Genomic DNA, 13,243 nt, shown 5'->3' on the forward strand with positions numbered 1-13,243 from the left:
TACTTAAGGGATTTTCAAAGCAGTTCTATTTATGTTTATCAAATAAACTGTCATTCTTACAATTAGGAAATAATTGCATTTATGATCAAAAACTACTTTCACAAAAGTCATTTGAAAGTCTAGCCTCAACTTTTCTAAGTACTCTCATCAGGAAAACAATACAATAAAGTACCAGAAGAAACCAAATAATTCTTATTAAGTTTATTTAAATGAGCACTCTGCTTTGCAAAGATTCTGAGGAAAGAGATGAACTCTGAATAAACGTAGGAGGAAAAGGCTTTATGCTCACAATAACGTAGCTTTTCCTTTCCAGTTTCTACATATTTGATGAATTGTATGAGATATTATTATGAGGTTTAGGAATTTAGGAGGGTTATCATCAGCCAATAATCATTCTTAAATAAATAAACTCACTAAACTAAAAAGGAGTAGCAGTTGATAATCAAAAAATAATTAATACATGGTAAGTATTTTGCCTATAATTTACATGAGAACACACCTATGACTAACAAGTTTAGGGATCTTGCTGGATATGGTAATATTTTCAAATACTCTTTTCAGATCCCACAATTCCTAAAGTATTACTGAGAGTACAAGTAAATTAACATTAACTTGACCATGCACAGATATTCCAAATGAAAAACACAAAGTATAGTGATGTAGAAACACTGATAATAACATGAAAGTCAAAACATAAGATGCATCTACGCTATTCAAAAACCTCTGAAAAGAAAAAGTCATTTAACTTAATATATAATTCTTCTTACCTCAATTTGCTCTAAAGTATCTTGCAGCTTTGAATTCAGTTCACTATTAAATAAAACAGAATTAGGTGTGTCAATCTTTAAAAGAGACAAACTGAATAATTAAATGCACAGATCAATAGTATGAGCAGTAAGTTGTGCTGCTGATCCTACAGACAGTACAAAAAGGCCAGAAAAATAAATAAAAGGAAAAGAATTAGAAATGAAGAAATAGAAGAGTCATCACTAGCAGCAACAGGACTGTGTGGGCAGAAAATCCTCAAGAATCTATAGATAAAACTAAGAATTTAAGAATTAAATACTGATGGCAAGTTTTAAAGATAGTAAGTATAATACAGATGAAAAGTAAAATGTCAAAAATAAAATTAATCTCTATATATTAGAAACAAAGAATTGGACAATGACATTTTTAAAAATACAATTTCAAAAAACCAAATACCTGGGAATAAATCAAATAAAAAATATACAATACAGCTAAAATAAAGAAGACAACTACATAGAGGTATATACCATGTAAACAGACTAAAACCTTCAATATTGTTGATATCAGTTCTCACCAAAATGATCTCCTAGAATAACTGAAATTCTAATCAAAATCCCAGAAGGCTTTTTAATGTAGAAACTGACAAGCTGCTTCTAAAATTTATGTGGAAACTCAAAGGGCTAAGACCAGTCAAGAATACTGTGAAGAACACTGCTGTAAGACATATACTAAAATAGGTTAAGGCTTATTATAAAGTTACAGCAATAAGATAGTGTGGTACTTATTATAAGGATACATAAACAGATCAACAGAACAGAATAAAAACAAAGGGTAAAAGCCTTAAACAGATACTTGACAAAGGAGATATCCAATTGGCCAATAAAACATATAAATATGCACTCCATCAGGCATTCAGGAAATGCAAATTAAAACTGCAATAAGACACTATAACAAACGACCAGAATGGCTAAAAATATTTTTTAAAAATTAAAAATGACATCAACAAATGTTGGCAAGGATGTAGAACAAAAGGAACACGCAATTCAATCCTGGAGGAAGGGAAAACTGATAGCACCTCTTGGGAAACTGTTAACACCTCCTAAAACTCAACACACAAATACTCTATGTCCCAGAAGTCCTAGATATGTGTCTTTCATAAGTGCATACACAATCCTTGTAGCATTATTTGTAATAGGCAAAATGAAGCAACTCAATTGTCTGTGAACAATTAAATGGGTAAAGTGAGATATATTTATGATGAAATACTATAGCAATGAAAATATACTACCTGAAAAAAAAAAAAAAAAAAAAGAAAATATACTACCTGAATCTCAAAAACATAATATTGGACAAAAAGAAGTCAGTTTGTATAAATGGAATCATACAGTATGTACTTTTTAAAGTTCAAAACAGGCAAAACTAACGTTAGTGACAGAAGCCAGAACACTGGTTACCTTGGGAAAATAATGACTGGAATGGGGCATGAAGGAAGTTTCTGGGGGTACTAGAAATGTTCTAGTTCTATTTCTGTTTCTGGGAGGTAATTACACCATTATGTTCACTTTGTAAAAATATATTGAGTTATACACTTAGGATATGTGATTGAATCTGATTTTTTTCCCCTTTAATTCTCCCTAGGTCAGTTTTTTTAAAAAACTGATATTATTTGAATTATAATATCCCAATATTAAAAAAGATCTGTGGTATCTAACAAAATAAATACAATTTTAGAGAAAACATTTTTAACAAAAGAGGTTAAGGCAAAACTAAAATAAAACAGTAAGAACAAGTGGAAGATGTAGTTTAATACACCAAAATTATACAAGGTTTTTTACAACTGTCATCTGATCATAAATGTGACTCTCAAAGTCCTAGCAGCCAAAACAAATAGGGAAGCCCAGAGTACACAATTCAGTGTCCAGAATATCAAAATACACCAGTAACTCAAGAGAAAAAACAAAACAAAGAGAAAAAAAATCACTTTTGTTGGCATTAAGTGAGAGAGAAAATTTTGCCAGTCTTGATGAAGAGGATAGCAATATTTTATCTCCTAAGGAACAACACCCTTGGTAACAGCCTTACAGAATATACAATATGGATTCATGGACTCCTTGTCTTTGCTTCTTATAGAGCCTTTTAATGCAAACTGAGGAGATAACACCAAAGTGGTTTGACAGAGAGAGAGAGAGAGAGATACAAATGCAAAGCAATTTGTCAGAAAAGTAAAACCAATAGTAATACAAGTACCCAGTTTCTGATGGTCTCAAAGATAAACATCCAAACACGTAAAGGAATTAGACCATTTTCTACAAATATTATTTATCATAAGTATGCTTTTGATTAAGGTTGAGAATTGAAGATTATATTCTCTAGTAAACACTGAGAATGAACAAATCTTCAGGATTTGACAATCAACAGTGTAGGATTAATACCTTATTTTAAAAATTAGGGTCTCTAACCAGGATTTATGCCTGAAAAATAGCCACAGACATAAACATATGTTAAGGAAATACTTGTAGGCGGGAGTGAGATTTTCCTTAAAAAAATGATTCTGAGAATTTCTGTCCGAAAAAGAATAAATGAATGAATGAAAAAAAAACAAGGAATGAGAGCTAAAGGCTCCAAAATAATACCTGTAAAAGGATAGCCATGATAGCACCTTAGCACTTAGAATTAAATAATTTCTCATTCCACCCAATTAAAAAAAAAAAATCAGTATCAACTCCCAGAGTTGTTCCTTCTCCCATGTTCTCTCTCTTTTGATTCATATGACTACCACCCACTCAATCCAGGCTGGAAATTCCAAAGTCATCTTTAATTCTTCTCTCTCTTCATATGTAACTGGTAATCAGACCCTGATGATTCTACTATTTCAGTATTTCTCATATCCACCTATGCTTCTCCTTTATCGTTTGTGTTCTAAATCAAGTATCATCACTTAATAACCTCCTAATGAATCTCTGCAGACAACACACACATCCCACCCTTCAACTCATGCATCCATTTATTTGACAAACACCATCGACCTGCATACCAAACATTGTACAACAAACTCCAAAAAGCTTTCAGGGATAGCTCTGAGCAGGGGTCTAACTCCAGACTGGATTTGGTCAACATTCTGTTTGATTTGGCAGATGCATCATTTTCAAATAGCTTGTATGTGAAAGGCTTTAGGCAAGGCCTGACAGTCCTGTGGACCTGAGCATTTCCTGCTGTCATCTGGCAGCTTCACATATATGTTACCTGCCTGGTCCCTAAAGACATCTGAGTTTGCAGTTCCTAAGTAAAGCAGAAATAAAAATCACATTAATCCACTGCTTTAAAATGTTTGCTGGCTCCCCATTAAACCAAGGATAAAGCCCCAAATTAGCATGGCACATAAGACTTAACAATTGACATGAAAAATTAACTTCCCATTCACTTTTCAGTGCCTATACAGTTGACCCTTGAACAACAGGGGTTGGAACTGCGCTGGTCGACTTATAAGCGGGTATTTTTCAATAGTAAATACTACAGCACTACATAATCCTCAGTTGGTTGAATCCTCGGAAGCAGAATCACAGATTCAGAGTATAATTTATAACTATATAAGTTATACATGGATTTTCGACTGAGCTGAGGGTTAGCGCCCTTCACCCCTACATTGTTCAAGGGTCAACTGTATTTTAGTCATATGGACTATGTGCAACTCCCCAAACAAACCCCAGACTTTCACACCCTCTGTTCTTGCATATAATGTTCACAATAACTATAAAGTACATTCTCCTTTTCTCACTTGGGCCCAAATGTCCATCTATCTTCCAAATGTCATCATCTTTTCTCAGAAGTCTTCCTCTGCTGACTGTTCCCTTAAGTTTCACAATGCTCTGTTTACAGCACCCTGAATTATAGTAAAGAAACATCTGTGACTATCTGTCAGAGCAGACTGTGGCTTATTCCCCAGTGATGCCCCAGGACTAACTAAACTCACTGCCTGACTCAGAGCAGGTAATAAATATCTGCAAAGTCAAATTTGCAATTTAAACATAAAATGACAAAATTTTACCATCATTCTTTCAGCCCCCATTTTCTACTTCAATTAAAAAAAAAAAACAAACTACAGAGAGAAAAAAAAAAGGAGAATGTTTTAGAAGAAAAAGAGTCAGACTAGACTCTGGGTCTACAGGTGCCTTAGTGAAAGAAAAAGAGATAAGCAGAGTGGAAGCTGGTTCCACTCCTCTATCACACAGGGCTCAGAAGTTCACCTAAGACTGAAGCTAGAGACACAGATATGGAGAGGCAAGAACACCCAGAATAATAAACATCAGAACTGGTAAACATATTCTTTCAGGGAATATTGTGAGTTTGGAGAAAAAAGGGATATATCTAAACTAATTCATAGGTGAGAGTAATGATTTTTTCAGCTTCTCAATTGAAAAAAATGGGCTTTAGAGTTTATTTACAATATTATTATAAATCTAGACGTTTTTATTGCTTCTATTATTTACAGTTAAAATGATTTTATAGCCTATATATTAAGAGTTAATGGAAACATGGCAATGTAAATAGTATGCAGAAAATTTTAAATATAAAATTTATAAATCAAACATTTTGGTCTTATTAAAAATGTTTTCAGGGCTTCCTTGGTGGCGCAGCAGTTGAGAATCTGCCTGCCAATGCAGGGGACACGGGTTCGAGCCCTGGTCTGGGAGGATCCCACATGCCGCGGAGCAACTAGACCCGTGAGCCACAACTACTGAGCCTGTGCGTCTGGAGCTTGTGCTCCACAACAAGAGAGGCCGCGACAGTGAGAGGCCCGCGCACCGCGATGAAGAGTGGCCCCCGCTTGCCGCAACTAGAGAAAGCCCTCGCACAGAAACGAAAACCCAACACAGCCATAAATAAATATTAAAAAAAAAAAAAAAAGTTTTCAAAATCTACAACTGTAGTTTGATAACAGTTTGCTACTAATTAAAGATACATATGTAAAAATGTGATTAACGAGTGGACATATTAAATGTACAGCCTTTAAAGAAACCCTTAGCCATCTTTTAGAAACCTGAATTCCAGTTATTTCAGTCAATTAATCAAAGTATGTAAAAAGGACCTATTCATAAACATTTGGATAAATAAAAGCTACATTACAGTCAAAAAAATTACCAGTTGTAAGATGAAAGGCTAAAAGCTATTAAAGGCTATCTGCAAGTGAATGGACTGAATCAAACAATTTGGGGGGGGGCATTTTTATAATCACTATAGAAAATATTAAATCCATAAATAATTAAAAGTTGTCTTTTAAATAACTGATCTGGACACACACTTGCAAAATGCATCTTAGAAAGTTGCATATAAATCAAAATTTTGTACAAATTTGACTTGCTGAAAGACAAAATAGTGTGAAAGTAATTAGCCTCTTAATGATCCTTCCCTGTTCTGTTATTAAGCCATGTGACTTAAGACAAGTCTCTTAATAACTCTGGGCATCAGCTTCCTATGCAAAAGTGGGCTGGATCTAAAAGGTTGCTTCTAGCTCTAAAGTTTCAAGATTCCATTATATGCTGAACACCAGTTACCCAATTACCACATCTTTATATATGGTTCAGTAGAGTGCTAAAACTTCTGAAATACGTGTAAGTAAAATTTATTCTTCCAAGTTTATACTGTATGTCCATGGCCCCTGGAAACTCCAGTCTGTTTAGATCAAAGGTCTATTCCAATGATTTCAGTCTACTCACTGCTGCTGAGTTTATCAACAGACCTCACAGAAAACGTGATTTTCAAACACTTTGAAGCTAAACAAACAACTCTGAGGTACCATGAAGTGTCCACATGATCCTTCAAACCATGAACAAACTGTAAAAGAACTCTGAAGATCACTTTGGATCTACCCAGATCTCTGCCCACACACTGTTCAGAAATCCCTGACCTAACCCAGAACACAATCATTCACCACAGAAAAAGCCTAGAGTCAATTACTAAGGACACTAAAAATGTTCACAACATCTCCAAACTTTACGAATTGTAATTCCAGAGCAGATGTCAGGCTCAAGAACCAAATCTAGCCAACCAGTTATGTTTCTAAATAAAGTTTTATTGAAACACAGCCATATGCCATTTGTTTACATATTGTCTAAGGCAGCTCTTGGTCTTCAAGGGCAGAGCTGAATAGTTGCAACCGAGACCTTATGGCCTGCAAAGCTTAAAATATTTATTATCTGGCCCTTTAAAGACAAAGGCCCTCTGCCAACCCTGTGCTAGAGTTCAGCAGAAGACCTTTTAGTTGGTCAACTGATCAAAGTTAAAACAAGAATATTTATGTGTACTGAATATTTTAACTAAAATTGCATAAATGTACTTCATTCACCCATTTCTGATTTCAAGCCAAGGTCTTGTCTTTTCATTTGACTGGAGTTTTAACTTCTTAGTCTCATATGAGCCAAATGACTAGTAAATTGTCTGTAATTTCAAGTTTCAGTTTCTCAAAAGTGAAGCAGGAGCTTAAAAACAAATGCAAAACAATCCAAATGTCAGATCACACGCTACCTTATATGCCCCTATTTTTTATGAGTTGTCTCATCTACAAAAAATTCAAAAGGAAATTTATTTTTAACAATATGTTGTTTTTCCAATGCATTCAACTTACTTTCAAAAACTATTTCATCTCATTAGTTTATTTACTTAAACAACATAAATACAGTAACAAACACAACTGGCAGAAATAGGTTTTAGGAAAAAATACAATTAACTCTAGTAAGAATATAACTCAGATACTGGAGCAGAATAATATAAATTGGCCTACTAGCCATGAGCTTCCACTACACATAATAGCTATCACATTGGTAGACAGTCTAGCATAGTTGTGGTTTAAGAAAAACAAGCTCTGCATCCCAACAGATCTAAGTTTAAATCCTGGCTTTGCCACTTGTTTTATAGAGCATCGACATCCTCATCTATAAAAGAGAGACAATAACAACACCTCCGAGGAATATTTTGTTAATGCTAAATAAGAAAAAGTAAGGAAAATGACAAGTACAGCGTTTGACACATAGTAAAGGCCAAAATTTTTTAAGTATTATTATACCATCATCACTATCACCATCATCATGATTCAATATTTAAAAGCTGAAAAGTAAAGCTTTAGTGAGAAAACCTTATTAAAATATAATTTAGAATTACTGTATAGTCAGTGCTGCCTTAGCTAATGGTGCCTAGCTTCTACTCCCACTCCTATAAATGTCAGTATTTCCCATTCCTGCTGGGGTATGGGAAGTGAGCCATTCACAGCTTGAATATCTCTGATGGCTTTCGTTTATGCACTCTGTGCTCTTACTGGCATATTATCCCACAGTCCTGCCTGTTAACTGCCTGTTATTACAAACTCCTAGAGAAATAAATTTCAAGAGCTCTTGGTATAACAAGCAACATAGCATCTCAAGTAGTTAAGCATTAAATAATACTTCATTCTTGTCTCATCATCTAGGAGTAAAGAGTGACACAGGACTTTTCTAGACAGGTGAAATTTTATAACTTCAAGTAGAAAAAAAAAATCCTAAAAATTCTAAAGGAAAGACACTATTTATGGTGGAATGAGAATGAAAGTAGCATCTGACTTTGTCCTACAAAACAGAAGGCTAGAATAGACAGCTGAGCAATGCCTTCCATTTTCTAAGGAAAAAAATAATTTTTCTTTCAATTGTGTATGGACCAAATTAAGGTCATTTCAAAATCTGAACATTTACACCCCATGTATCCCATATCAAAAAAAATAATTTTCAGAGAGGTAACTATAACAAAACAGGACAAAGAAATACACAAAAAAGGAATATTACAAAGAAATGATAGCAGCCGAGTCATAGCTTTTCTCATTCTAACAGATTTATCACCACGAAATGAACTAAATGAGCGCTATGCTTCTTCAGGAGCCAGAAGGCCTTGCTAGAAATTTTCAAATATATTCAACATATTAGAGCTAATTCACTATTCACCCAACTTAATAAGTATAAATGACATAATCAAGTTTTTAATGGTGACAGTTAATCACTGTCAAAATGGATAAAATCAAAATATTACTGGTACTACCCAACTATGCACTTCCTAATCAAATAAAAAGTGGTCGCTTCAATATGCATAATCCTAAAGAAAAAAAAAATATCATCTCTAGGGGGAAAATACCTAGTTATTCGATACCCAGCACAGACCTATGATGTGAGAGTATATTAAAAGAAAAAATTTAATCCAAAGCTGTATTAATGTTTTATTCTATCATAATCCTTTTATTTTTTCAGATACTAGCAATCAACATCTACAGTATCAGTGCGTCCTGCTCACTGAGTGCCAGATTCTCCATACAGAGGGGACTAAGGGACTACATTCTAGGGTAAGTATGAATTTAATTTGAAACTGGGTTTCCTTGGCAAGCTCACTATTTTCCCTAGATTTTATATTTATTTTTGATGCTTTTAGAGGAATGGCAGAAATTACACTTGAGGATTAGAGATTCCTCAAGGTACTGTCACAACTAATGCAAAACCTTCATATGTTAAGCAGACCAAAATCCATTAATAAAGTTAGAACTAAGAGCAGAGGATGCAGCAGCTATTTTTACATTGTACATTTTATAAATAAACAGAAGATATAATACATTAAATACATAATCACTTAAATATTACAAAGATGACTCCTACATAAAGTGAAATCACTTTAAATTTTCCAAAAGAATTCTTATCATGGTGAGCCAACAGTTGAACCATCTGGATCTGAAAAGCAAACTGCAACAGAACTCTTAATATTTATAAGCTGGGCAGAGTTAAGGAGGAAGAATTCCCAAGAGTTGCAATGGAGACATGAACAGATGAATTTATTCCCTACTACTCCATAAAAATGAAATCAATAAGATTGGAAAAAATATGAAAAAAAGAGTTTCAATGAGGTGACAAGAAACAGGATTAGAAAGTATCTGATCTTTCAAACCTTAAGAATTGTTATTTATAATTTTACTGTGCTGCCCATTTACAAATAAGAAGGCTAAACTCACTGAATATTAATATTCAGTGTTTATTAACATTGTATGTTACACAACTCCTATATAAAAACTGACAATAAAGTCAGCTTTAAAAATTTTACATTACCTTACCTTATGCAACTATAATGTTTAAAAGTGCTGGCAGCTTTCTGACATTCCAGGCACAGCTGAATAGCTCCTGGATAGTCTTCCTCCTGAATCAACAACAGAAGTCATTAGGCTGGAAACATTTTTCTTAAAGCTTCTGAAAAAGACAAATCTCTGTTCATACTCTATCCAAAGTTACAGCCCCAGAAAATTTTAATTCCTCTCAAATAAGGATCATAATACCAACAACAGATAAATAGTAAAATATAACAAAGCAACTACCTCCAGGCCTAAAATGTATCCATGAAAAAAATATGCTGTTCCCTTAAAAACACAGTAATAGCCCTCTGAGACCATGACATGTAGATAAAGCCTATACAGAAGTACAAGCTGCTTCAGAGGGAAGGAGTTCTTTAACTGTTAACATTCTTCTTTCAGTAATGTTTATATAAAATGTTCCAAAACAGTATGCATTCTACTTGTAATCAACATTCAACAGTTCTACTATCATAAATCCATAAATATTCTTAAACAAATAAATTTGGAAAAAAGTGAAATATTCATTAATGGCCCCAAATATTCCTAAACAGTAATTTAATGCCAAATGAATTTTTCATATGGATTTCTCAAACCCTAGTTTTAGTGGTAATAGTTTAGAAGTAATACAGTGATTATACCGAAAATCATTTTAAAAAGTTCCTTAAGTTCATATCTAAATTCAACAAAGGCAATTCAAACCACAGGGGATGCTGAGATGATGACAAAGTACCTACCCAAAGGTGCTCGAGTATTATGGGGAAACACATAATACATTAGGCTTTGGTGAATCTTATAACGGAAGTATACAGACAATGCTAAGAAAGTATCAAAGAGAAAACAGATGGCTCACTCAGAAAATCAATTAATATATGAGACACCAAACATAACTAATCTATGACATACTCCTCAAATCACTACTTTATGTTAGACACAAAAGATAATTTCATTGCTATTTGGGCACAGATATAATCAAAAGATACTGAAGTTAACACTCCCACATTGCTACAAACTGAACATTTCCCCCAATAATTTTTTCTAAATGAAGTATATCATGTCAATAGAAAAAGATGCGCTAGAGCAAGTTCCTTTACATGTCTAAAAATGCTCTTCATACCATATACCAACTTGAGAAAAATGCACATCTGAATTTTTTTCACAATAATTCTCTATTTAATATTATTAGGATCACCAAATTTCCAAGCCTTGTAAACTTACCTCCAGCATTTCACTTAAGCGGACATCTGTTCTTTGCTGAAAAAAACATAAATCAAAAGGTAAAATCTGTTTCAACCATAAAATTAAGCTTAATTTTTAAAAAGTAACCTGTATATACCAATGTTTTTATAGTTCTCAGAGATTTCAGAAGTCCAATCAGCAACTGACGTTTCCTTTGATTTGCAAGAAGGCCTAAACTAGCTTGAGTAAAACCTTCCTTTGCAATATTCAAGTGTCTGTAAAAGTGAAAAATAAATAGTTAAGTTTTTCTAGTATAGTAAGAACACTATCCACACAGAACAATTAGTCAATTAATGAGATAGTATCCTGAATTGCTCTTAAATTTGGGGATTGTGAGTACTATTTGACAAATTTATTCAACGGCTCAAACTAAACCAGCATTACTTGAAGCATGGTGGTGGTCTGATACCAATCTTCAAACTGTTACTGGTCTACCACAAGAAAAGTACAGAAATTGAGAATAAGCATTTAAAAACATGTAGAACAAAAAAAAAAAAAACAAAAAAAAAAAAACAAAAAAAAAACATGTAGAACAAAAGTTGACAAAACAATTTTATGCTTGATGAATCTAATAATAAAAAAATTTTTTTAAACACACAGAGCAAAAGTTGACACAATAATTTTATGCTTGATGAATCTGATAATAGAAAAAATGAGACTATTTTGTATGTGTTTGGTTGGGTTTTTTTAAATTCATTTTCCTAGTAATTTGTTTTTATTGCATTTTACAAAAACAGTAGTCTGTAACAAGTTGGAAATTAAAAAAGAAAAAAAAAAAAAGACTGGTCCTTCACCAAAGACAGTTTGAGAAGCACTGATTTAAGCAACACAAAAAAAGTAATATTTTTAATCCATAACTAGATTTAAAGACATTTCTCACAGACTTTCTTAGTGCAGTTTTTAGACCATTATATATGTTCAGTTAATGAATGGCATTCTATAAACCGAAATCATCATAAAAAAAATCAATTTTCCATGACAGTTTCACAGTTTCTCTTAAATGTTACTCAGCTTGAACAAAGTATCATCAAATGCAATACCTCCTCCCATTTGTGCAGATAACAGCAGCTAACTGAAGACCTGTCTGTAATGAGGTAACTCTTTCAAGTTCCTGTGGAAAGATTAGGTGTAGGTTACTGTTTGAGGCATTTTATTTTTCTTTCTTATTGGTATGGTACTCTAACAAAAACTTTAGTGGGCTTCAAAGAAAAGCCTGCTTGGAAAACAAAGTAGCAACAAAAATACCTGAACTTGAACATTGTTGGTATATTTTTCCACAAAATTATTTTAAATAACCACTTTCAATTGATTTTCACAATGTCATGTGACAAAATATTTAGGCAGTATTGCTTGTAAGGAAATCTAGACCCAACCTCTTTAGATGGGTGTAAATAAATACTAATAATATATCCGTTTAAATGTTTCTATCCAACAGAACTTCACGAGGTAATCAAGGATATGACAAATATGATTTGTTTGCTAAGATGCTTTGACAATGAATGTCTTCATTTGAACACTGTTAGATATTTCAATGGATTTTGAAGTCTCTTATTTTCTGATGAAAGGGCAGATTCAGCTAGACAGTTCCAATTTTATCATATTTTAAAGGTAGACTGAGCAGTCATTATTGATGATCTATGAGTTACAAAGTGCATTGAAGCAATTTTCATTGGCTCTTCAAGTTAGGAAAACCAAATAGATTACTTTAGAATCAAATATAAAAGCTCTTCCACTTCTTGCAGGTTGGTAAATTCCCCAAATGAGAGAAAAAAACATACACATACACAACCCAAACAGAGTTAATATGCTGCTATAAACTACAGACAAAAGAATAAATTAAAATATTTCAAGTTCCAAGTATAAGTTACTCAAACATTTTTAATATTTTACTATTAAAAATAACAAATGTTATCCTACCTTTACATAAGCAGGCTGTTTTTCAAGGATTAAATCTGCTACTTTTTTAGAGACCTATAAGAACATGCAATCAAACAAAGGAAATAAAAGAAAAAGCCTCATGCTTCCTATTACATTTAAAATTTTAGCAAGAATATTCCATAGGTCTTCCTAATAACTTCTACAGCAAATATTGGCATGCTATGGCCACGTACATTTCTTTGGCTATGAAATTAG

General features: G+C 33.1%; 1 protein-coding gene across 2 annotated transcripts in view; it reads right to left on the bottom strand.

Annotated features, from left to right (window-relative positions):
* Positions 1-13,243, bottom strand: part of VPS50 (VPS50 subunit of EARP/GARPII complex) — a 130,134-nt gene that overhangs the window by 92,199 nt on the left and 24,692 nt on the right. For both annotated transcript variants that reach the window (XM_061197789.1, XM_061197788.1), the window contains 6 exons: positions 13,028-13,081; positions 12,151-12,221; positions 11,208-11,325; positions 11,090-11,125; positions 9,860-9,942; positions 768-810 (listed from right to left, as the gene is read on the bottom strand). In XM_061197789.1, the coding sequence (XP_061053772.1) occupies positions 768-810; positions 9,860-9,942; positions 11,090-11,125; positions 11,208-11,325; positions 12,151-12,221; positions 13,028-13,081 (405 nt within the window). The remainder of the gene's footprint in view (positions 1-767; positions 811-9,859; positions 9,943-11,089; positions 11,126-11,207; positions 11,326-12,150; positions 12,222-13,027; positions 13,082-13,243) is intronic.

Source organism: Eubalaena glacialis, chromosome 8, assembly GCF_028564815.1.
Source record: "Eubalaena glacialis isolate mEubGla1 chromosome 8, mEubGla1.1.hap2.+ XY, whole genome shotgun sequence".
Taxonomy (NCBI): Eukaryota; Metazoa; Chordata; class Mammalia; order Artiodactyla; family Balaenidae; genus Eubalaena; species Eubalaena glacialis.